The 27,534-nt window shown below is 45.5% G+C and overlaps 1 protein-coding gene across 1 annotated transcript in view; it reads left to right on the top strand.

Moving 5' to 3' along the window:
- The window catches only part of MEGF11 (multiple EGF like domains 11), a 1,080,387-nt gene that overhangs the window by 680,713 nt on the left and 372,140 nt on the right, over nucleotides 1–27,534 (top strand). The window contains exon 10 of the mRNA XM_082255259.1: nucleotides 1,676–1,850. Within this exon, the coding sequence (XP_082111385.1) occupies nucleotides 1,676–1,850 (175 nt within the window). The remainder of the gene's footprint in view (nucleotides 1–1,675; nucleotides 1,851–27,534) is intronic.

Below are 27,534 nucleotides of genomic sequence, written 5' to 3' on the forward strand. Positions count from 1 at the left end.
ATGTAAGGGGGAATGCCGATGGGGACACTGATGTAAGGGAGGGCTCTGATAGGGACATTGATGTAAGGGTACACTCTGGGGACACTTGATTTAGGGGGGAAGTTTGATTGAGACACTGCTGTAATGGTGAACTCTAATGGAAGACACTCAGGGGGGAACTCTGATCGGGACAGAGATGTAGAGGGGAACACAGGTGGGGGCACTGATGTAAGAAGGAACTCTGATCAGGACACAGATGTAGAGAGGAATGCAAAAGTGGACACTGATGTAAAGGTGCGCTCTGGGGACACCTGATTTAAGGGGGATCTCTGCTTGGGAGACTGATGTAATGGGAAATCTAATGGAAGACACTCGTGTAAGGGGGGAACTCTAATTGGAGACACTTGTGTAAGGGGGGTACTCTGATGGGGACACTGATGTAAGGGAGGACTCTGATGGGGACACTGATGTAAGGGGGAACGCTGATGGGGACACTGATGTAAGGGAGGGCTCTGATAGGGACATTGATGTAAGGGTACACTCTGGGGACACCTGATTTAGAGGGGAACTCTGATTGGGACACTGATGTAATGGGGAACTCTGATGGAAGACACTCGTGTAAGGGGGGAACTCTGATCAGGACACAGATGTAGAGGGGAACGCAGGTGGGGACATTGATGTAAGGGGGAACTCTGATTAGGACACAGATGTAGAGGAGACCGCAGGTGGGGACACTGATGTAAGGGGGAACTCTGATCAGGACACAGATGTAGAGGGGAACGCAGGTGGGGAAACTGATGTAAGGGTGTGCACCTGATTTAAGGGGGAACTCTGATCGGGACACTGATGTAAGGGTGTGCTCTGGGAACACCTGATATAATGGGGAAATCTAATGGAAGACACTCCTGTAAGGGGGAACTCTAATTGGAGACACTTCTGTAAGAGGGGAACTCTGATTGGGACACTGATGTAAGGGAGGACTTTGACGGGGACACTGATGTAAGGGGGAATTCTGATGGGGGACTCCTTTGTTAGGGGGGCATTGATGTAAGGGTGGACTGGTGGAGACTTTGATGTAAGAGGGGTCTCTGAGGGGTACTGACGTGGGGGGGGGGGGGGTGGACTTTATTTTACTAAAGTTCTTTCTCTTCTGAATCAAATCATGCTGGTTGAAAAAAAAAAAAAAATCGAAGTAAAATGTATTAATTCATTCATCTATAAAACTGATTTTTTTTTTTTTGGCCCGCAAATATTTGTAAAATATATAATTTGGCCCTTGTATGGAAAAGTTTGGAGCCCCTCCGATCTAAACAGATGTCGTACATCAATATGCAATGCTTCCTGATTATTGCTGTAACCAGAATCCCTGAAAGTTTTATTCTGATCCAGGAATGGAAGTCTCGGAAGGCTTACGCCTCTTATCTGAGCTGCAGTTTTCCTCCTATTTTCTCGCTCTTTGTTTGCAAAATAATCTCTCTCCCTCCTTCACACATTTAAATAATAGATTTTTCTCCCCGAGGAGCCAGGTTACAGCAGATGAATGAACTGCAGGGCTACTGCGGGTGAATGAATTGCAGGAAGTAGGGTCCCAGCCTTGCTGGCCGCTGACACCACGATGTATGGCTTTAATTAGTGCTCCAGCACACCCCACTGTTCCTGCACTGACAAGTCTTTCTCTCTCTCTTCTCTCTCTCAGCTGCCACCCTCTGTCTGGGGAGTGCACCTGCAGGGCAGGTTGGAGCGGCCTCTACTGCGAGGAACCCTGCCGCCCCGGCTTCTACGGAGAGGGCTGCCAGCAGCTGTGTGCCTGCTTTAACGGGGCTGACTGCGACGGCGTGACGGGGAGGTGCCTCTGCGCTCCAGGATACACGGTAGGAACGGTGATAGGGGACCATTCCTTCACATCAGTTGGGCGTTTAAAAAAAAGGAAAGGGCAGTAACCTGTAGCAACCAATCAACATTTATTGATTTGAGCTCAGCGGAGGGGAAATGAATTGTTTTTTATGGGTTGCTGCACTTTACACGTGGCCATTGTTCTTTGCATCGCTTTATTTAACCAAAGTCCAATGGCGTGCCTAGTCTGGTCTCTGGGGTGGTCAATTGGAGCCCTAAGCCTTATAGATCTTCGTTGCAAGTGTTTGTGTCTTAATATTTCTTTATAATTACATTGAGTTGTATAGGAAAGTGTGCCTTGGGCTTCAAAACAGAGGTCCTAGACTAGAGGTATGTGAGAATCAGTATCATATTTTATAGGGAAGGATAAGATACAGCCATATGTAAAATTAGGGGCAGGGGATGAATGGGCCAGGAGGCAGGGGGGGGCAATTGCTCCCCCGTAAAAAGGTTGCACCGCTTCTGCCACAGACATGCCTAAGGATTCCTGGTGAAGAGAAGTAAAAAGTCCCTGCCGCTGACCTACTGAGTGCGGGATGAAGACAAGCACAGAGTGCAGCCCCCCCCCCCAGCATGGATGGTGTAAACTGTGTCTGAGCAGAGGCCGGTGCATGCCCCACTGGAGACTCTCCCCCAGGCAGCCCCCACTGAGCTGTCCCAGCTCCTCCCAACCGCTCCCTGCTGGCCAGGTCAGGAACCCGCTTTCAGCCGGTGAGTAGAGAGTACCTGGAGCAGAGGCCGGTTCCATGCCCCACTGGAGACTCTCCCCCCCCAGGCAGCCCCAACCGAGCTGTCCCAGCTCCCCCCAACTACCCCTGCTGGCCAGGTTAGGAACCCGGTTTCAGCAGGGGAGTAAAGGGTACCTGGAGCGGAGCTTTAGCTTGGAATGGGGGTCAGGAGGAGGCCCGGGAAGAGGGAGAGTGGGAGGGGGCCGAGTTGCTGCACCATGGGCCTCTGGTTTGTACTTGCCCCCTGGGCCAAAAGTTGCCAGTCAGCCCCTGATTAGGGGTACAATATATATTGATTTTCTAAATGAGAAGAAGTTAAGGCAACCTCTGCAGGGGACGGGTTGGAAGCTGAACTCCAGGGATGACATATTTTGCAGGCTTACATTGGGCCAGCTTGGCGCAATGATAGCCACATTTGTTTGGGGGCTGTGCCCTTCTACATAGTAACCACAGGGGGTCGCTTGCTTGGCCGCCATTCAGTGAACACCTTGCATTTTTCTCAATGAGTGCAAAGCATTCTCTAATTGGTCGAAGTGGAAAGGAGGGGCAGTGCCATCACGATCCCCACCTCGTCCAATCAGAGAACAGTTTGCATACAGCAGTGCTAAACCTGTTGCATACTATGACAGCGTCCCTGGTCCTTCTTTTGAGTAAAGAAAATGGGGGAGATTTACCAAAACTGGAGCACTCAGAATCTGGTCCAGCTGTACATGGTAGCCAATCAGCGTCTAACTTCAGCTTTTTCACGTAAGCTGTGACAATAAAACCTGGAAGTTGATTGGCTTCTATGCACAGGCTTGAGAAGGAAGCGCACATGCCCCTATGAGGTACAGCGCATGCTCCAAAACGCATTGCATTCTGATCCTGAGCCCTGCCTATGTCACCCTACTCCTGGCCGCCCATGACGCGCTCCACCTGCTTCAGGAAGGACTTTGGCTGGCTTTCTCCTCCACACAGGGACTCACATTGTACCTGGCGGTACCAGGAGCTCAGCTCCAACTGGCGTTTCCGATCTACACTTATTGATGTGCCTGTTTTTTACCTATCTATCCTAAGTAGCCCTGTTGTGGGGTTTATTAACCACTTGCCGACCGCCGTCAATATATTTACTGCGGCGGTCAGCCCCTCCTGGGCAAAGTGACCTAAGGGTACGTCACTCGCCCACGAGCCTCTAGAGGGCAAGCGCGCACCGCTGAAAGGCGCGCTCCCCCCCGCTCGTTCACTAACATCCCTGCGCGAGTGACTGGCGGCTCCGATGTCCGCCGGCCACTCGCGATCTCGCGCTGGAGAGGGAGAAAGGCAGACGGCTGATGTAAACAAAGCCGCCTGTCATTCTCCCTGATGTAACTGCAGAGATCATACGATCCTGCTATGTAGGATCGTATGTCTCTGTGGTTACATCACAAGCCACGCCCCACCACAGTTAGAATCACGCCCCTAGGGATACATTTAACCCACTGTTTACCAATAAAGTTAACCCCTTCCCTGCCAGTGTCATTTTTACAGTTTATATGTATAGCACTGATTACTGTAGTAATGTCACTGATACCCCCAAAAGTGTCAAAAATGTCAGTCAAGGGTCTGATCTGTCCGCCGCAATGTCGCAGTCCCGCAAAAGAAATTGCAGATCACCGCCATTGCTAGTTTAAAAAAAAAACAATAAAAATGACATAAATCTTTCCCATAGTAAACACAATAACTTTTGCGCAAACCAATCAAAATACGCTAATTGTGATTTTTTTTCACCAAAAATATGTAGCAGAAAACAAATTGGCCTAAAATGTTAAAAAAAAATAGATTTTTACATTTTTTTGGGGAATTTCATATAAAAAAAAGTGAAAAATATTGTTATTTTTTCAAAATTGACGCTTTTTTTTGTTTATAGCGCAAAAAGTAAAAATCGCACAGGTGATCAAATACCACAAAAAGAAAGCTCTGTTTGTGGGGAAAAAAGGACGTATATTTCATTTAGGTACAGCGTCGCATGACCGCGCAATTGTCCATTAAAATCACGTAGTGCCAAATCGCAAAATAGGCCCTGGTCTTTGAGCAGCCAAATCCTCCGGGGCTTAAGTGGTTAAAATACCCCGTCTTACTGCACTTAGAGGCGCTTCTCTGCTTTTTTTTTTTTTTCTATGCACAGAAGCACCAGATTTTGCATGCCCCAGTTTAGGTAAATAACCCCCCTTGGCTTGTAGCAGGTCTTTGTGTGTGGATTATACCACGTTCTGGAAGGAGAAGGATTTCACCCAAACAGGAATTTACACCCATAAAAAAAAAAAAACAAAGTAATAGATACATAGTAGTTGAGGTTGAATAAAGACAACAGTCCATCCAGTTCAACCTGTGCAGGTGTGTGTGTGTCAGTAGCCTGATCATTTCCCATAACCCTGCATGTTGTGATCTGTGAGATGCACGTCCAACAGTCTTTTAAAAGTAGCCATACTCCCCGCAGCTTCCACCAATTGTGGAAGAGAGTTCCACATTCTCACCGCCCTTACAGTGAAGAACCCCTTAAGGTTAAACCGCCTCTCCTCTAATCTCATTGTGTGGCCACGTGTCCTCTTACACTCCTTGAGACTAAATCGTTTTTTTTTCCCATGCTGGGATCACCATTGAGGTATTTGTAAATCGCTATCATGTCCCCTCTCAGGCGTCTCCTCTCCAGGGAGAATAAATGAAGCGCTTGTAATCGCTCCTCGTAATTAAGGTCCTCCAATCCCCTAATTAGTTTAGTTGCCCTTTTTTGGACTCTCTCCAGTTCCAGCACATCCCTTCTGAGGATTGGCGACCAGAACAGGACAGAATACTCCAGATGTGGGCGGACCAGAGTTTTGTAAAGTAAATAACTTCCATGAAAACAAAAATGCATTGTAACAACATTGTTACAACTTATGTATGAATGAAGCTTGCAACTCTTGTTTGCATGCTTTATTTATACAGGACAATCCTTATTTGTCCAAGCTGGCAAACTAATAGCTGATTCCCACAAATTACACTGATGGAATCACTCCCCGTGTGTAATCTGAAAGAATGTCATGCCTACAGCCCCAGCTGCACCCAATGTAATGCCTACAGCCCCAGCTGCACCCAATGTCATGCCTACAGCCCCAGTTGCACCCAATGTCATGCCTACAGCCCCAGCTGCACCCAATGTCATGCCTACAGCCCCAGTTGCACCCAATGTCATGCCTACAGCCCCAGCTGCACCCAATGTCATGCCTACAGCCCCAGCTGTACCCAATGTCATGCCTACAGCCCCAGTTGCACCCAATGTCATGCCTAAAGCCCCAGCTGCACCCAATGTCATGCCTACAGCCCCAGCTGCACCAAATGTCATGCCTACAGCCCCAGCTGCACCCAATGTCATGCCTACAGCCCCAGCTGCACCCAATGTCATGCCTACATCCCCAGCTGCACCCAATGTCATGCCTACAGCCCCAGCTGCACCAAATGTCATGCCTACAGCCCCAGCTGCACCCAATGTCATGCCTACAGCCCCAGCTGCACCCAATGTCATGCCTACAGCCCCAGCTGCACCAAATGTCATGCCTACAGCCCCAGCTGCACCCAATGTCATGCCTACAGCCCCAGCTGCACCAAATGTCATGCCTACAGCCCCAGCTGCACCCAATGTCATGCCTACAGCCCCAGCTGCACCCAATGTCATGCCTACAGTCCCAGCTGTACCCAATGCTCCCCACCTCCACAGCAGCACATGAGACAGGTGAACCACCACTGAAGAGAAAGCCGCGCCAGGTGAGCACCATAGCCATCCATCCACAGCAAAGCTATGGTTTAGGTCAGTGATGGCGAACCTTGGCACCCCAGATGCTTTGGAACTACATTTCCCATGATGCTCATGCACTCTGCAGTGTAGTTGAACATCATGGGAAATGTAGTTCCAAAACATCTGGGGTGCCAAGGTTCCCCATCACTTGTTTAGGAGAAGGTTCTAGCACAGCTCGACTGCAGATACACAATCAAAACGATTCTGGAGGTGGAATGGGAGGGTGTTATATGTGGGAACTACTTACAACACAAGTTTCCAGCAGTTGTAGTAGTAGTAGTAGTTTTCACATATCCCACCCTTGATAGGGAAGGGGGGGGGGGGATTTTCCAATTAGTGTAATTGGGCTCATGGTGGTATAGAGCAGTGTCTCTCAACCTTTTTTCAGTTGAGGCACCCTTTAAAAATGATGGACAATCTCGAGGCACCTTTAGAAATTATTGACAGTCTCGAGGCACCCCATTCTAAAATGTAAAAACGATTCTAATGGTTTTACATAATGCAGCAACATCAACACAAGTAGCACACCCAACGTTAGAGGGGATTTATTCTTTCAAAGCAAATACACTTTTGCAAACTGGTACCGACTAGTATTCCAATGTTTCTCTTCTCCCTCAGCTTTTCTCCATCACTCAGGTAATGGGATCCCAACACTGATAGAGAGGGGCAAGGGAGGGTCAAACAAGGATGCTACGCAGGCGACTGATGTCCTCTATATTGATGATGGCATTGGTTGTTAGGATGCCGGCAGCTAGAAGGATGTAATGGTGCACAATGATAACCTGTGACCTTGTGTAACTAAAAGGCAGCCTTCATTCACTCACCGGCTTGTATACAAGTTTGGGGCAATTTTTAGGCATTTTGCCAAGGCACCCCTGAAGAAACCTCAAGGCACCCTGGTTGAAAAAGGCGGGTATAGAGCTTATAAGGGTGATTTATTGTATTTTTGTGCATGCCTTTTTTTCGGCTGGAACTTGGTGGAACTAGTTCCACCACCTTTGGCTCAGGCTCTCTACTCCCTGCTCACCACTATCACTTGTAAACACAGACGTCCGGCTTCTGTGTTTACAAGTGACAGCTTGTCTCCAAACGGCTCCCACAGATCTGATCTCCTGAGTGTCTCCCGCCGGGTGCAGGATTGGGCAAGGGAGATGCAGGTGCCCGGAGTGCAGTGCAGATGCCGACAACCTCAGTGGATGATCTCCCTGCAAGTGACAGAGGCAGAGCCAACTACAGTGTGCAGGAAAGTACTAGAGCCGGCTGGGTGCTTCTGCTTAATACAGCAACAAAAGCAAGACATAGAAGATGGCAGAGCTTTAAAGGAGGTGGGTAGAAGATGGGGGCATTGGAGTGGGGGGTTGCATGCAGAGGTGAGAGCTGAAGAGGGGTAAAAGTGAGATGTGGATAGGGGATGCAAAGGTAAGCAGCTGTGGAAGAAGTCTGAACTCTGCACTATGTACCTAACGCACCCCCAAAACTAAGCACTCTGTTTGTAACACCCCCCCCCCTCCCCAGAACTCTGCACTCTGTACGTAATGCACTGCTGGTATTTAATTCCTCTTTAAAACCCTAACACAGTGAAATTTGACCACGTCCACTATCCACTATTTGATGCGGTTTGGAGTGTGTGTGTGCGTGTGTGTGTGTAGGGGGGAGGGGGAGTTGGGTTGGTTGTGGTTAAGTTCCTGTATCTATTTTCTGAGAAAAAAATCCCTCTGTTTTTGTATGAGGTTATAAAATGCTAGTCACTATGCGAAACGCGTCAACTTTTACTGTACCCCACACTGTCTGTGATGTCTTTTGCATGAAGGATCAATGAAGGTGAAGTGTTGCAGCGAATTCTGGATCTCACGTGAGACAGGTGCTTCTCTTACCTTTGTGTTGGCTGATCTGTGTATTGTAACCTGTGTTAAGATTTAATTAAGGGGTTCATAAAAAGTGTTGGGGGGTGGGTATGTGGTCAGGATTTGGTTAGTGGTCATGGGGTTCATTTTGAAAGGTAAGTGTTGGGGTGTGTAGATTCAGGGCCAGTTCACAATGGTGCGATGCGGGAACCCTGCAAATCCACTGCGGGTTCCTGCATCGCATCCGACTCGCAGGCAGTTCACTCCGCCATATGCAAACTGCTGAGAGTGTCAATACAAAGTTAATGACACCCCCAGATCAGTAAGCCTATCACAGTGCAAACTGTCAATTTGGACAGGTATCGGATCGCATAGGAGTGAACACCCAATGCAATCTGATCAGGGCCATCTTTAACACGGGGCAAAGGGGGCAGCTGCCCTGGGACTAATCATTGTTGTGGGGCCCAAAGCAGCTGCCCCTTGAGCCTGCACTGCCTGCAAATATTTGATAAGTGGATTTGGGACGGCTCAAGAAAATATTTGCCCAGGGTCCAATCGGTATTAGAGACGGCCCTGAATCTGATTCCAAAAAACGGGTCCTGCACAAGTTTGGTCTGAATACGATGCAAATTCATGGCTGAATTCGCATCGCACAGACATCGCATGTGATTTGCATAGCAGTGCGCTCCGAATCACATGCGATGTTTAACATCGCTATAGTTGAACCGGCACTAAGTGTTAATTACCGGTCGGTTAATTGGGTTCATTTTTGGTGTTAGGGAGCAGATTCATTTTTGGGGTCCCTAACATCATCCAATCAAAGCCTGGCACAGAAATGATGGAGCACAATATGTCTGTGATTCTGTTTGCTACATTTGTATCTGAAAATGTTAGTAGCCTTTTTACATAGTGTTTTTTTATTTTTGTTATAATTAATTTTGTACATGTTTATCTCCAGGGAGAAGGGTTTTTGAAGGAATGGTGGTATTCTAATCCCCATGTGAGGTCTGATTTGCACTGTCAATAGCAGTTTTTCTTTTCTTTCTTTCTTTTTTTTATTTTGAACTTCCTCTTCCAGCAGGTTGTATTCAGGAGATAAAGGTTTGATATATAATCTCATCTGTAATAAAACAGATCTCCCGGAGAGGGTTTAAATTGGAAAGATTTAGGCTTGAAAATCTCTAATTATAGACGCCTAATTCAAAACTGTAACAAACGCGCCCCCCCATCAAGACCTTGTTCATCGGCTTCTGCTGTTGTAATACGCATAGTATACTATGCACTGCGAGAAAGGTTTCCATCGATCAGGATTAGCCATGAATTTGAGGGGGAAGTACAACCCCCCCCCAATCACTTTGTAATAGTTCCCCCTTACATTAGGTATCCTCATCAGAGTGCCCCCTTACATCAGGTGTCCCCATCAGAGTTCCCACTTACATCAGGTGTCCCCATCACAGTTCCCCCTTACATCAGGTGTCCCCATCAGAGTGCCCCCATACATCAGGTGTCTCCATCAGAGTGTCCCCTTACATCAGGTGTCCCCATTAGGGTGCCCCCTTACATCAGGTGTCCCCATCAGGGTGTCCCCTTACATCAGGTGTCCCCATCAGGGTGCGCCCTTACATCAGGTGTCCCCATCAGGGTGTCCCCTTACATCAGGTGTCCCTATCAGGGTGTCCCCTTACATCAGGTGTCCCTATCAGGGTGTCCCCTTACATCAGGTGTCCCCATCAGGGTGTCCCCTTACATCAGGTGTCCCCATCAGGGTGCGCCCTTACATCAGGTGTCCCCATCAGGGTGTCCCCTTACATCAGGTGTCCCTATCAGGGTGTCCCCTTACATCAGGTGTCTCCATCAGAGTGTTCCCCTTACATCAGGTGTCCCCATCAGAGTGCCCCCTTAAATTAGGTGTCCCCATCAGAGTGCCCCCTTAAATCAGGTGTCCCCATCAGAGTATCCCCTTACATCAGGTGTCCCCATCAGGTTGTCCCCTTACATCAGGTGTCCCCATCAGGGTGCCCCCTTACATCAGGTGTCCCTATCAGGGTGTCCCCTTACATCAGGTGTCTCCATCAGAGTGTCCCCTTACATCAGGTCTCCCCATCAGAGTATCCCCTTACATCAGGTGTCCCCATCAGGGTGTCCCCTTACATCAGGTGTCCCCATCAGGGTGTCCCCATCAGGGTGCCCCCTTACATCAGGTGTCTCTATCAGGGTGTCCCCTTACATCAGGTGTCCCCATCAGGGTGTCCCCTTACATCAAGGGTCCCCATCAGAGTGTCCCCTTACATCAGGTGTCCCCATCAAAGTGCCTCCTTACATCAGGTGTCCTCATCAGAGTGCTCCCTTACATCAGGTGTCCTCATCAGAGTGCCCCCTTACATCAGGTATCCCCATCAGAGTGCCTCCTTACATCAGGTGTCCCCATCAGGGTGTCCCCTTACATCAGGTGTCCCCATCAGAGTGTCCCCTTACATCAGGTGTCCCCATCAGAGTGTCCCCTTACATCAGGTGTCCTCATCAGACTGCCCCCTTACATCAGGTGTCCTCATCAGAGTGCCCCCTTACATCAGGTATCCCCATCAGAGTGCCTCCTTACATCAGGTGTCCCCATCAGGGTGTCCCCTTACATCAGGTGTCCCCATCAGAGTGTCCCCTTACATCAGGTGTCCCCATCAGAGTGTCCCCTTACATCAGGTGTCCTCATCAGAGTGCCCCCTTACATCAGGTGTCCTCATCAGAGTGCCTCCTTACATCAGGTGTCCCCTTACATCAGGTGTCCCCATCAGAGTGTCCCCTTACATCAGGTCTCCCCATCAGAGTGTCCCCTTACATCAGGTCTCCCCATCAGAGTGCCCCCTTACATCGGATGTTCCCATCAGAGTGCCCCTTACATCAGGTGTCCCCATAAAAGTGCCCCCTTACATCAGGTGACACCGTTGCACAGTATAACACACATTACATTCAATCATTAGAACTACATTGGATCCGGCACTACAGAAGTCTTAGATGGACTCTTAGCGGGGGTCTTGCATTGAACTTATAATTGCAGATCCAGGATTGTTCTTGGGAAAGAATAAACCATTCTGATATCCGCGGCTCCTCCGCACCGTCCAGCACCGCTGATCGATTTTTAGATTGCAAGCTCCGTTATTTGTTTTTTGCTCTGCGCACTTTTGAAAAATAAATGATCCTTCAGAGTCGATGTTTCCCCCATGACTGCGGCCTCATTAGTTCTTGTAAAGACTCGGCCCCCTCCTCTTAAATCTTAACAAGTCCGGAGTGCAGGACACTCATGTTTATTTGCTAAGCTCAGCTGTTGGCTCAGAAAATGCTGCAGCTGCAGAAAAGCGTCCAGATCGGCCCACGGAGTTCAAATGGCACCGCGCTGCGAGCGTCTCTGGAGCGGGGAATGGCTGTCCTGGCCTCAGTCTCTGCTCATACCATCTGCCAGGACCGCCATTCACACGCAAAATACCCTGCCAGCCCATCCTGCTGCTTCACACGGCTGCCATCCGGGAACCATCCCCCGTTGTCCTGAGCGGAACGCCACTCACCGCCATTCACACCTGAGCGCTTTGAAAACGCACGCAACAATTTGCGTTTATGCGCCCTTTTACAAAAGTTTTTTTTTTTTTAAACGCGCATCATCGCGTTCGCAGTGATATTTATTGCTAATGGCACACCACACACAGAAAGCAGGCGCGCATTTTGCTACATACAAAAACACGCAAAACTGAAAAAATGCGTAGTAAAAAATGCACAAAAATGAATGCGGCACAAAAGCTCTATGAGTTACTTTGCCGTGTTTGTTGCGCATGGTGCAGCTGGCCCATGCATGTAGCCTGGGAACGCACACTGAACGCACACTGAGCTCCATTCAGACTTCGCAATTTGAAATCACGGGCAGAATCGGTGCAATTGTGCCTGCGATTCTAAATCACATGGTGCGAGGTGCGTTTTATCATTTAATGGCACCCCAAACTCAATGCGACTGTATTGCGTGGCAATCCTGGAAAATCACTTGAAGTTTGTCGCCTGGAAAGGTGTAGGAGCTTCTTTTCTGGCAACAAACACGCATAGGGAAGCCCATTCCAGTGATTAGACCGGCACTCTGCAACGCTCAAAATCGCTGTTCGAAAATCGCATAGCGGGAATGCTGATTCCTGCTACACGACATGTGAAGAGGGCCTTAGACCCCATTCTCACCTTTCATATATGAAACACACTCTTTTACATGTTTTTGAGTGACGTGCATAGGGCAGTCCTGGGAGGTATGGGAGGTACAGGAGTTATGGGAGGTACAGGAGTTATGGGAGGTAAGGAGGTACAGGAGGTATGAAGGTACAGGAGGTATAGAGGTAAGGAGGTACGGGAGGTGCAGGAAGTATGGAGGTTTGGGAAGTGTGGAGGTACAGTAGGTATAGGAGGTAAGGGAGGTACGGGAGGTAAGGATGCTCAGGAGGTATGGGAGGTAAGGAGGTACGGAATATATGGAGATACAGGAACTATGGAGGTACAGGAGGTATGGAGGTACAGAGGAATGGGGGTATGGAGGTACAGGAGGTAGGGAGGTATGGAGGTACAGGGGGTATGGAGGTACAGGAGGTATGGAGGTACAGGAGGTATGGCAGTATGGAGGTATAGGAAATAAGGAGGTATGGAGGTACGGCGGTATGGAGGTACAGGAGATAAGGAGGTATAGGAGATATGGAGGTACATGAGGTAGGGAGGTATGGAGGTACAGGAGGTAAGGAGGTACAGGAGGTATGGTGGTAAGGAGGTAAGGAGATACAAGAGGTATGGGGGTACATGAGGTATGGAGGTATGGGGGTATGGAGGTACATGAGGTATGGGGGTATGGAGGTACAGGACGTATGGGGGTACATGAGGTATGGCGGTATGGAGGTAAGGAGGTATGGAGGTACAGAAGGTAGGGAGGTATGGAGGTACAGGAGGTAGGGAGGTACAGGAGGTAATGAGGTATGGAGGTATGGGAGTACAGGAGGTATGGAGGTACAGGAGGTATGGCAGTATGGAGGTACAGGAGATAAGGTGGTATGGAGGTACAGGAGGTATGGTGGTATGAAGGTACAGGAGGTATGGAGGTAAGGAGATATGGAGGTACAGGAGGTAGGGAGGTAATGAGGTATGGCAATATGGAGGTACAGGAGGTAGGGAGGTATAGGCAGACAGTTGTACTGAGAGTCTGCAGGATCCTGACATTGCGTCTGTCATCTGCTGAATGCGGGTTCTCAATGCTTTACAGGTTGCAGAGTAAAAAAATAATAAATGCACATTTTTTTCCCGTACAAAAGGTAAAGTTATCCTTCTACTCCCCGGGGAGGGGGGGGAGGGGGGGATGATGTGTCGGTGTGATGATGAAGAGGAAGCTCGCACCCCTCTGTATGAGAACTCAGGAGGATACATCTATATATAACAGGTCATTCATTGGAGTGTATATAGAGTGTTATGCGATCCCAATGTCTCTTTTAAACATTTAGAATTGCCGTGGCGCTCTCTGTAAATGAGGGGAATTAGAGGCTGAGGTGGGACTGAGTCACCTCTACAATATGAGAAATGTGCTCAGTGCTATGACTTCTGCAGAATGAATTCCCATCCGTAATACAAATCCTCACTGAACATTATATAAATCCTGATATTCCGATCACAGGGGGAATGGAAATACTGCAGGGTGAGGTCAGATTGTATGATTACCTTCTATTATTTCCTACAGCAAAGATACATTCTCCATAATGGAGATATAATATACAAGCCATGCAGCCAATCCTAGATCAACATCGGAGATTGGAGTCCGAGCACTAACAGTGTGTCACCATCATTGAAGTCTCTGACCATCTCTTGTATCATGTCCTCAGTCTCTGACCATCTCTTGTATCATGTCTGCAGTCTCTGACCATCTCTTGTATCATGTCTGCAGTCTCTGACCATCTCCTGTATCATGTCTGCAGTCTCTGACCATCTCCTGTATCATGTCTGCAGTCTCTGACCATCTCTTGTATCATGTCTGCAGTCTCTGACCTTCTCTTGTATCATGTCCTCAGTCTCTGACCATCTCTTGTATCCTGTCTGCAGTCTCTGACCATCTCTTGTATCATGTCTGCAGTCTCTGACCATCTCTTGTATCCTGTCTGCAGTCTCTGACCATCTCTTGTATCATGTCCTCAGTCTCTGACCATCTCTTGTACCATGTCTGCAGTCTCTGACCTTCTCTTGTATCCTGTCTGCAGTCTCTGACCTTCTCTTGTATCCTGTCTGCAGTCTCTGACCATCTCTTGTCATGTCTGCAGTCTCTGACCATCTCTTGTATCCTGTCTGCAGTCTCTGACCATCTCTTGTATCATGTCTGCAGTCTCTGACCTTCTCTTGTATCATGTCTGCAGTCTCTGACCATCTCTTGTATCATGTCTGCAGTCTCTGACCATCTCTTGTATCATGTCTGCAGTCTCTGACCATCTCTTGTCATGTCTGCAGTCTCTGACCATCTCTTGTATCCTGTCTGCAGTCTCTGACCATCTCTTGTATCATGTCTGCAGTCTCTGACCATCTCTTGTCATGTCTGCAGTCTCTGACCATCTCTTGTATCCTGTCTGCAGTCTCTGACCATCTCTTGTATCATGTCTGCAGTCTCTGACCATTTCTTGTATCATGTCTGCAGTCTCTGACCATCTCTTGTATCATGTCTGCAGTCTCTGACCATCTCTTGTATCCTGTCTGCAGTCTCTGACCATCTCCTGTATCATGTCCACAGTCTTCATACCAGTCAGTTGCAGTTTTAGGCTGCTTTCACATGCATTCCTGTTGTGTTTTTAAATGCATTTGAATGCATTTAATTTTAATGCATTTCCAGTTTGTTTTCTGGGTGCGAATTACCCAGCATGCACCTGTGAAACTTGGACTTGTGACTCAAAAAATGCACCAAAAACGCAAAAACTTTTTTTCTATGCATGTTTGAGGCATTTTCTATTCACTTCAATGGGAACCTGCATTTTTGGTGCAGTTTTGAAAACCGTTCCAAAGAAGCGGCATACAAGGACTTTTCAAAATGTGGCGAGCCCACAGCGCAGTGGTGTGAGGAGACTCATAGGATTTAAGGGGATTGCGTTTTCGTTGCTTTTTGTAGCATAGAAAAAACGCAGCAAAAACACATCATTGTGAAAGTAGCCTTAAGGCTCCGCTCACACTTGTGCGACTTATCATGCAACTTTGGACACATAAAGTCGCATGACAAGTCGCAGCCCATTATTTTCAAAGACACCAGTTTATATTGGTGCAACCTAAAGTTGCAGCGGCTTTGAAGAGGTGCCTGCACTATGATGCAACGTTTGATGTGAGTTAGTGTCAGAGAGTGTAAAGTCGCATCAAAGTCACGCTCCAAAGTCGCACTGGAAATCATGTGACTTTGGAGTAACGAAACTGTGAATGGAGCCTAAAAGTCTGCATCTTTGCAGCATTTTTGAAGCGATTTTCACACCTAACCAAAAATGCAGATCTCTGTTAAAATTAATTAAAAAAAAAACACATCAAAAACTTACTACGGTTGCGTGTTTGGTGCGTTCTTTTTTTTTTTTTCAGTCCATGTTTCAGGTGCATGCTGGGAGTTGGGCAACCAGAAAACACACCAGAAATGTATCAGCAATGTATCAAAAATGTATCAAAACACACCTGCCTTTATGAACCCTGTATTGCAACACTATCGCAGCACAATTGTTTGCATTGCCTGTGGTTGCGGAGCGGCCTCAGTGATCTCAATGGGCAAATTCGACAGGCGGTACCACTTGTCAAAGTCTGCACCCACGTTAAAAATCTTGGGGTCATAAAGGCATCGGGGTTGTGACATTTGTAAAGCTGCGTCTTGCTGTTTTTTGGCAGTTTGGGTGCACGGCTGGGGAGCAGTAAAACTGGTGTTGGTTTTTTCTTTCGTTTTTTTTTTTTGTAGGCCAAATGGCCTTTTCTTCAGTAGGACCTCAAAGAGGATTTTTAGATATTTTATTTTTTATTATTATTATTATTATTTGGTATTTTTAAAAAATGTCTCTCCCCACGCGATGTCACCAGTCTGGTATTTGAGGCTTGTGTCTGCCGCCCCTTCACCCTTCTTTTTAGATGCTGGTAATTATTAATTTTATATATATATATATATATATATATATATATATATATATATATATATATATGTATATATATATATATATATATATGTATATTTAAAATATAAGTATAAAAATCATGAATCGTTCAAAAATAAATAAATAAATATATATATATATATTCTTTTTTTTTATAAGTATAAGTATAAAAATAATGAATCGTTCAAAAAATAAATAAATAAATATATATATATATATATTTTTTTTTTATAAGTATAAGTATAAAAATAATGAATCGTTCAAAAAATAAATAAATATATATATATATATATATATATATATATATATATTTTTTTTTTTATAAGTATAAAAATAATGAATTGTTCAAAAAATAAATAAATAAATATATATATATATATATATATATATATTTTTTTTTTTATAAGTATAAGTATAAAAATAATGAATCGTTCAAAAAATAAATAAATAAATAAATATATATAAATTTTTTTTTTTTATAAGTATAAGTATAAAAATAATGAATCGTTCAAAAAATAAATAAATATATATATATATATATATATATATATATATATATATATATATTTTTTTTTTTTATAAGTATAAGTATAAAAATAATGAATCGTTCAAAAAATAAATAAATAAATAAATATATATATATATTTTTTTATAAGTATAAAAATAATGAATCGTTCAAAAAATAAATAAATAAATAAATATATATATATATATACAGTGGGTACGGAAAGTATTCAGACCCCCTTAAATTTTTCACTCTTTGTTATATTGCAGCCATTTGCTAAAATCATTTAAGTTCATTCTTCTTCCTCATGAATGTACACATAGCACCCCATACTGACAGAAAAACACAGAATTGTTGACATTGTTGCAGATTTATTAAAAAAGAAAAACTGAAATATCACATGGTCCTAAGTATTCAGACCCTTTGCTGTAACACTCATATATTTAACTCAGGTGCTTTCCATTTCTTCTGATCATCCTTGAGATGGTTCTACACCTTCATTTGAGTCCAGCTGTGTTTGATTATACTGATTGGACTTGATTAGGAAAGCCACACACCTGTCTATATAAGACCTTCCAGATCACAATGCATGTCAGAGCAAATGAGAATCATGAGGTCAAAGGAACTGCCTGAAGAGCTCAGAGACAGAATTGTGGCAAGGTACAGATCTGGCCAAGGTTACAAAAAGATTTCTGCTGCACTTAAGGTTCCTAAGAGCACAGTGGCCTCCATAATCCTCAAATGGAAGACGTTTCGGACGACCAGAACCCTTCCTGGAGCTGGCCGTCCGGCCAAACTGAGCTATCGGGGGAGAAGAGCCTTGGTGAGAGAGGAAAAGAAGAACCCAAAGATCACTGTGGCTGAGCTCCAGAGATGCAGTCAGGAGATGGGAGAAAGTTGTAGAAAGTCAACCATCACTGCAGCCCTCCACCAGTCGGGGCTTTATGGCAGAGTGGCCCGACGGAAGCCTCTCCTCAGTGTAAGACACATGAAAGCCCGCATGGAGTTTGCTAAAAAACACCTGAAGGACTCCAAGATGGTGAGAAATAAGATTCTCTGGTCTGATGAGACCAAAATAGAACTTTTTGGCCTTAATTCTAAGCGGGATGTGTGGAGAAAACCAGGCACTGCTCATCACCTGTCCAATACAGTCCCAACAGTGAAGCATGGTGGTGGCAGCATCATGCTGTGGGGGTGTTTTTCAGCTGCAGGGACAGGACGACTGGTTGCAATCGAGGGAAAGATGAATGCGGCCAAGTACAGGGATATCCTGGACAAAAACCTTCTCCAGAGTGCTCTGGACCTCAGACTGGGCCGAAGGTTTACCTTCCAACAAGACAATGACCCTAAGCACACAGCTAAAATAACGAAGGAGTGGCTTCACAACAACTCCGTGACTGTTCTTGAATGGCCCAGCCAGAGCCCTGACTTAAACCCAATTGAGCATCTCTGGAGAGACCTAAAAATGGCTGTCCACCAACGTTTACCATCCAACCTGACAGAACTGGAGAGGATCTGCAAGGAGGAATGGCAGAGGATCCCCAAATCCAGGTGTGAAAGACTTGTTGCATCTTTCCCAAAAAGACTCCTGGCTGTATTAGATCAAAAGGGGGCTTCTACTAAATACTGAGCAAAGGGTCTGAATACTTAGGACCATGTGATATTTCAGTTTTTCTTTTTTAATAAATCTGCAACAATGTCAACAATTCTGTGTTTTTCTGTCAGTATGGGGTGCTATGTGTACATTCATGAGGAAGAAGAATGAACTTAATTGATTTTAGGAAATGGCTGCAATATAACAAAGAGTGAAAAATTTAAGGGGGTCTGAATACTTTCCGTACCCACTGTATATATATTTTTATAAGTATAAAAATAATGAATCGTTCAAAAAAAAAAAAAAAAATATATATATATATATATATATATATTTTTTTTTTTTTTGAACGATTCATTATTTTTATACTTATACTTATAAAAAAAATATATAAGTATAAGTATAAAAATAATGAATCGTTCAAAAAAAAAATATATATATATATATATATATATATATATATATTTTTTTTTTTTTTTTTTTTTGAACGATTCATTATTTTTACACATGTTTTCATTTATTTAGATTTTTAGATCTCTCTTGCATTATACTCTTGAAGAAGCGGATAGGGTTCCCCGAAACGCATCAGTATTCCAAGTGGTTTTATTTCTCATGTCTATATCAATCATATATTTATTTCTTATATATATTATCATGTAATTGTATTATGTATTGTATGTATCTATCATGAATTGTTATATGTCAGTTCTCAAATACATATATATTTTTACTGCATTCAGGAATTGTTGTTTTTTTTTTTATTATTTTTTTTTTTAATTATTTTGCATTTATTTTCGCTGTATTGTTATATTTCTCTAACCAACTTGTTAACATATGTACTCTATATATCTACTTTGGTAAAGTGGTTGGCCTCACTCAAAGTCCCATGACCTCCTTTATATATTTTTGGTATTTTAGACATAATCATAATTCTAACCAATTAGATGACAACTGTTGTGTCCACAGCTGGTAATAACGGAAGGGGGCGTCAGGTTGGCTCGCGCTCCGTTGGTCATGAACCTTTTACATTAAGGCGCTATTATGGAATTTGGAAACAATTTTATTTGGAATAAAAAATTTCAGAAGTCATCAGATTTGGAAGGACGCGATATCTGAAAACATTCACGGGTTTCCGGGAATCCAGTGACTTTATTTTCTCCTTCTTGGCGGTTGGGGTGGAGGACCTCGGTGTGCCGCGCTTCAGTGACCAGGCTGGTGTTCTGACGAATGTTCTACTTTCTCTCCTACAGAGCCGACTGCGGAGCGCGCTGGCAGTTTATTAATTAAAGATCTCATAATAATTCTTCCTTTAATATCAGTGTGCCTCCAGGTCAGTGCGGAAGTGACAGAGTGGTCGAGTCCTGATATGTCTTTTGATGAATTATGCACTGGTGAGAATTTAAGGGTTTATTTATAAACCGGCTTACTCCATGAGTGAAGAGCATAGAAGCATAGCAACCAATTAGAAGTTCTCCTGCTCTGATCTAGCTAAAGTATTTTAAATGTGATTTGGGGTCTATTTACTACAGAATTAAACTCTCTCTGTCAACATGAACCCATTTTAATGCTTGCATAGTAAAAAAATATATATATATATATATATATATATATATATTTTTTTTTTTTTCTTTTTTTACCTTTAAATTTAATTATATTTTTATATTTTTATTTTATTTTTATTTAAATTGCAATTTAATTTTTTTTTAATTTATATTGTAGTTTCATTTAAATTGAATTCACTTGAATTAGGGGGTCTATTTATTGCAGAACTAAACTCTCTCAGTCAACATGAACCCATTTTAATGCTTGCATAGTAAAAAAAAAAAAAAAAAATATATATATATATATATATATTTTTTTTTTTTTCTTTTTTTACCTTTAAATTTAATTACATTTTTATATTTTTATTTTATTTTTATTTAAATTGCAATTTAATTTTTTTTAAATTTATATTGTAGTTTAATTTAAATTGAATTCACTTGAATTAGGGGGTCTATTTACTGCAGAACTAAACTCTCTCAGTCAACATGAACCAATTTTAATGCTTGCATAGTAAATAGATAAAAAGGTATAATATATATATATATATATATTATCCCACAAAAGTGAGTACACCCCTCACATTTTTGTAAATATTTTATTCTATCTTTTCATGTGACAACACTGAAGAAATGAGACTTTGCTACAATGTAAAGTAGTGAGTGTACAGCTTGTATAACAGTGTAAATTTGCTGTCCCCTCAAAATAACTCAACACACAGCTATTAATGTCTAAACCGCTGGCAACAAAAATGAGTACACCCCTAAGTGACAATGTCCAAATTGGGCCCAAAGTGTCAATATTTTGTGTGGCCACCATTATTTTCCAGCAACCCTCTTGGGCGTGGAGTTCATCAGAGCTTCATAGGTTGCCACTGGAGTCCTCTTCTACTCCTCCATGATGACATCACAGAGCTGGTGGATGTTAGAGACCTTGCGCTCCTCCACCTTCCATTTGAGGATGCCCCACAGATGATCAATAGGGTTTAGGTCTGGAGACATGCTTGGCCAGTCCATCACCTTTACCCTCAGCTTCTTTAGCAAGGCAGTGGTGTCTTTGAGGTGTGTTTGGGTTCGTTATCATGTTGGAATACTGCCCTGTGGCCCAGTCTCTGAATGGAGGGGATCATGCTCTGCTTCAGTATGTCACAGTACATGTTGGCATTCATGGATCCCTCAATGAACTGTAGCTCCCCAGTGGCGGCAGCACTCATGCAGCTTCAGACCATGACACTCCAACCACCATGCTTGACTGGTTGTCACCAAACACACGACATAATCTGAACCAAATAAGTTTATATTCACATTCTGCACCCCCATTACTCCTCACTCTGTACCCCCTGCATCCCCCATTACTCCTCACTCTGTACCCCCTGCATCCCCCATTACTCCTCACTCTGTACCCCCTGCATCATCCATTGCACTACATTCTGCACCCCCATCACTCCACACTCTGCACCTCCTATTCCCCCCAATACTCCCTATTCTGTACCCCCTTCATCCCCCATTGCCACACATTTTGCACACTCATTACTCCACACTCTGTACCCCCTGCATCCCCTATTACTCCACACTCTGCACCCCCTGCACCAACCCCCCCCCCCCCCATTACTCCACACTCTGCACCCTCATTACTCCACACTCTGCACCCCTGCACCCCCTATTACTTCACACAATACACCCCTTATATCCCCCAATACTCCCTATTATGTACCCCCATTCATCCCCCATTACCATACATTGTGCACCCTCATTACTTCACACTCTTTACCCCCTGCATCCCCCATTAGTCCACATTGATTCTGCACCCCCATATCACCCAATACTGCTTATTCTGCACCCCTTTCATCCCACATAATTCCACACTCTGTACCCCTACATCCCCATTATTCCACACTCTGCATCCCCCATTACTCCACACTCTGTACCCCTATATCCCAAAATACTCCTTATTAAGCACCCCTGCATCCTCCATTACTCAACACTTTGCACCCACTGCATCCCCTATTACTTCACACTCTGCACCCCCTATTACTTCACACTCTGCACCTCCCATAACCCCACACTCTGTGCCCCCTGCTTCCCCTATTAGTTCACATTCTGCACCCCCATATCCCCCAATACTGCTTATTCTGCACCCTTTTGATCCTTCATAACTCCACACTCTGTACCCCCTACATCCCCATTATTCCACACCCTGCATCCCCCCATTACTCCACACTCTGTACCCCTATATCCCAAAATACTCCTTATTAAGCACCCCTGCATCCTCCATTACTCCACATTTTACACCCACTGCAACCCCTATTACTTCCTACTCTGCATCTTCCATGACTCCACACTCTGTGGCCCCTAAATCCCCCATTGCCTGACATTTTGCAAACCCTGGACCAATGCATCCTCCAATACACTTCACTCTGCACCCCCTGCATCCCCCTGACACACTGCACCCCCTGCTGCTTATATTTGGGCTCTTCCCATTCCCAGGGTAATAGTGATAGATTTGGGTGAAGCTTTACCTGCAGAGGGTGCTCCTTTGTCCTGCTCCTTGGGGCCCTTTCTGTAGCAATAGTTATGGTGTTCTCTGCACAGCTCACAGCTGACCCTCCAAAGTTGTCATGCAGTGAGCCCCGCAGGGCCATGCCTCTGACCACGGGTGCGGGAGATTCTGGAAGTTGTAGGCAGAGATGAGGAGCAGAGAGAGGGGGTGAGCTGGGGCTTGTAACCCCCATATTAGAGGCCCTGACCACTCAGTGCTGTGCCCAGATGCAGCGTATTTCAGCCTATCATAGACAGGTCTAAATTTTGCACCCCACCATTTTTTTTCATACAAATAGAGATTTCTTTTGTTGGTATATAATCACCATTGGGGGTTTTATTTTTTGCTAAACAAACAAAAATTTTCATAGTTTGGTATAAAATTTTCCACACAGGTAGTTTTTCTCCTTCACTGATGTGCACTGATGAAACTGCACTGACGGGCACTGATAAGAGGGCACTGATGGGCACTTATAGGTGGCACTGGTGGGCACTGATCAGGAGGCACTGATAAGGTGGCTTTAATGGGCACTGATAGGTGGCACTGATAGGCGACACTGATAGGCCAAACTGAAGGGCACTGAGAGGTGGCACTGATAGACAGCACTGATGGGCACTGATAGGTGGCACTGATGGGCACTGATAGACCCTGGTAGGTGTCACTGATAGGCGGCACTGGCAGGTGGCACTGATGATGAGGCACGAATGAGCACTGATTGGCAGCACTGATGGGCACTGATAGCTGGCACTGGTGGGCACTGATTATCAATATTGAAGGGCACTGAGAGGTGGCACTGATAGACAGCACTGATGGGCACTGATAGGTGGCACTGATGGGCAATGATAGACCCTGGTAGGTGTCACTGATAGGCAGCACTGGCAGGTGGCACTGATGATGAGGCACGAATGCGCACTGATTGGCAGCACTGATGGGCACTGATAGCTGGCACTGGTGGGCACTGATTATCAATATTGAAGGGCACTGAGAGGTGGCACTGATAGACAGCACTGATGGGCACTGATAGGTGGCACTGATGGGCAATGATAGACCCTGGTAGGTGTCACTGATAGGCAGCACTGGCAGGTGGCACTGATGATGAGGCACGAATGAGCACTGATTGGCAGCACTGATGGGCACTGATAGCTGGCACTGGTGGGCACTGATTATCAATATTGATGGGCACTGGTAGGTGGCACTGGTGGGCACCGGTTAGCAGCACTGGTGGGGACAGTATGGGACCGATGTCCCTCTTACAGAAGCTGGTGATCAGCTATATTTTTTCTGACAGCATGAGGAAAGCGCAGGCGTGAAGTGGTTAAAGTGGTTGTAAACTCTTCCATATACTCAGTGAAGTGACTGGACTTAGGTGATACACGAAGATGAAACAAATCCTCCTACATAAGTTGTACATGTTTATCTGAAGCCCTCTCTCTTCTACAACTGTTCAAAGTCCAGAATTTTTTACAGCTTGCCTGAGCTTTCAGAAAGCAGGGGATAGGGAGCTGAAATTACACTCTGCAGAGCTCAGTGTGGAGACCGCTGAGAGCTGATTGGAGCAAAGGGACACACCCCCTTCAAACAGCATACAGGAACAGAGCTGATGCTGTCAAGCACAAGCCGTGTGCTGGAGCTCCCTCTACTGTCACCTTTTTCTCTTGGTGTCAGGAAAACTTGTTGTCAGGAGTGACTGATAATAGAGGAAGGAGGCAGCAGAGAGAAATTACACTTAGTGCTCTGGAGTGAGACAAGTACACACTATAGAAGGATATGCTTTGTTCATATATAATGTCTGAGGTTTACAACCACTTTAACTGATGTCAGTATTATCCCGGTGTAGAAGTGAAGGGGCGTCTGCGTCTTTTGGGAGAAGCTCTTTTCATCTGTCGGGTATGAGATTTTGGGCTTGGACAGCTCTTGTGTGACCTCCGCCTTCCATTGCTCTTCCGCATTCATCTGGGGAGATCTGGAGGGATGCGCAGAGACTGTCTTTGCAAAATATGTGCAGCCTGCTTAATTAAACATAAAATGTACAATAACTGCAATTGCTATTATCAATTATGCACATACGAGAGGAAAACATTAACCGAAGCAATTATACATTTCCTGCAATTGCTAAATAAAAACAACATGCAGAAATGGCTAGAAAAAAAAAAGTGCTGCGCAACTCTGCATTCCCCCCCACCACCACCAATGCTTATGTCTTAAAGAGGAACCGCAGTCTCTTTAACCACTTAAGCCCTGGAAAATTTTACCCCCTTCCTGACCAGGGCCTATTTTGCGATTCGGCACTGCGTGACTTTAACGGACAATTGCGCGGTCGTGCGACGCTGTACCTAAACGAATTTGACGTCCTTTTTTTCCCACAAACAGAGCTTTCTTTTGGTGGTATTTGAGATTTTTACTTTTTGCGCTATAAACAAAAAAACTGCTTCAATTTTGCAAAAATAACAATATTTTTCAAATTTTTTTATATGAAATTCACAAAAAAAAAAAAAAGTAAAAATCTACATTTTTAAACATTTTGGGCCAATTTTTTTTTTTTACCATATGTTTGGTAAAAAAAAAATCGCAAAAAGCGTATTTTGATTGGTTTGCGCAAAAGTTATTGCGTTTACTAACAAAGGGAAAGATTTTTGTCATTTTTGTTGTTTTTTTTTAACGCGTAATGGCGGCGATCTGCGATTTTTTTTGCGGGACTGCGACATTGCGGCGGACAGATCGGACCCTTGACTGACATTTTTGACACTTTTGGGGTTACCAGTGACATTTCTACCTTAATCGGTGCTATACATATGCACTGTTACTGTAAAATTACACTGGCAGTGAAGGGGTTAACTTTTTTTTGAGAGGGAGGGGTTATGTGTGTCCCTAGGGGCGTGATTCTAACTGTGATTGGCTGTTGCTTGAGGTGTAGGAACAGTGATCAACGGTCCTACATAGTAGAACCGTATGATCACTATTCCTACACAGGGAAGAATGACAGGCGGTTTTGTTTACATCAGCCGCCTGCCTTTCTCCCTCTCCACCGACGATTGCGAGTGACCGGCGGACGATCGGGTCCGCCGGATCATATGCGCGGGGGGGGGTCTGTGACCACGCGGGATCGGGAGCGCTCCTCCGGCGGTGCGCGCTCGCTCCCTAGAGCCCTCACAGGCTAGCGACGTAGACCTACGTCGCTTTGCCTGTGAGGGGCTGACCGCCGCAGTAAATATACTGTGAGTAGTCGGCAAGCGGTTAAGGAGATACTGTACATGTTAGATCAGTGGTTGCCAACTTATGAGCTAAAGGCACCCTCCAATGTGGCCCCTGACCTCACCAAAGGGCTGCACATAATGTTCAACATATGTAATGCTGGAGAGGACTGACAGAGACTGCAGACCTAATAGAGGAGATGAGAGTCAGAGAGTGAGGACAGGATACATTGTTGGCTGGGGAGATGCTGCAGAAGACAATACGAAGCTAGGAACATGTTGTATGAGTCTAGTAGAGATCAATGCTATAAACCCCAATCAATGTTCCCACTACAGACTGCAGAGGTCTGAGGGATGCACAGTTTAAGTTGTTGGCTAGGTGGAGCCTGATGGGGAACTCTGAGACTAGTTCCCCACCGGGTCTGCCTGCCAGAGCAGATGACAGGAGTCAGGAGGATGGGGAACAGGGATTATCAGAGCAGAGGACAGGGATCAGTAGGGTACAGGACAGAGGGTCAGCAGAGCAGAAGACAGGATTCAGCAGGGTGTAGAACAGTGGTCACATGGGCAATGGTCAGGGATCAGCAGGGCAGAGGAAAGGGGGTCAGCAGTGCAGTGTAGAGAGGCCAGCAGGGTACAGGGGGTCAGTAGGGCAGTGAACAGAGGTTAGCAGAGCAGCAGACAGCGGTCAGCAGGGCAGATGACAGGGGTCAACAGTACAGGGACCAGAAGTCAGTAGGGCAGTGTACAGGGGCAGCAGACAGGGGTCAGTAGGGCAATGTACAGGGGTCAGCAGGGCAGCAGACAGGGGTCAGTAGGGCAGTATACAGGGGGCAGCAGGGCAGTGTACAGCGGTCAGCAGAGCAGTGTACAGCAGTCAGCAGGGCAGTGTACAGGGGTCACCAGGGCAGATGACAGGGGTCAGCAGGGTAGGGACCAGGGATCAGTAGGGCAGTGTACAGGGGCAGTGTACAGGGGTCAGTAGGGCAGTGTACAGGTGTCAGTAGGGCAGTGTACAGGTGTCAGTAGGCCAGTGTACAGGGGCAGCAGACAGGGGTCAGTAGGGCAGTGTACAGGGGCAGTGTACAGGTGTCAGTAGGGCAGTGTACAGGGGTCAGTAGGGCAGTGTACAGGTGTCAGTAGGGCAGTGTACAGGTGTCAGTAGGGCAGTGTACAGGGGTCAGTAGGGCAGTGTACAGGTGTCAGTAGGGCAGTGTACAGGGGTCAGTAGGGCAGTGTACAGGTGTCAGTAGGGCAGTGTACAGGTGTCAGTGGGGCAGTGTACAGGTGTCAGTGGAGCAGTGTACAGGTGTCAGTAGGCCAGTGTACAGGGGCAGCAGACAGGGGTCAGTAAGGCAGTGTACAGGGGGCAGCAGGGCAGCAGACAGGGGACAGTAGGGCAGTGTACAGAGGTCAGCAGGGTAGGAGATACTGGTCAGCAGAGAAGAGGACAGGGTCACTGCTGGAAGGGCACTAAGTAAAACTCCTTCTCCCCACACAGCACACAGACCTGTGACGTGTCCCAGGAGGTTGCCGACAGGGAAGGAAGGGGAGCAAATTTATCTAAGCAGAAGTGGGAGGGAATACCCGTCAAAGCTAGGTAGCTGATCCCAAAAAATAAAAAACATTTACAAATCTGTTGGGGACTCTTTAGGTGAAGATCTGCTTAAAAAGGGTCTGTGCCTGCATCTGATCATGGTGAGTTAATTGGCATTACCCAGTGCTGCCAGTCACCAAACACGGACAGATGTAAAGATGCACCTAAATGGGGTTACCCCTTGGC

Source organism: Pelophylax lessonae (genome assembly GCF_965119305.1).
Source record: "Pelophylax lessonae genome assembly, chromosome: 4".
Taxonomy (NCBI): domain Eukaryota; kingdom Metazoa; phylum Chordata; class Amphibia; order Anura; family Ranidae; genus Pelophylax; species Pelophylax lessonae.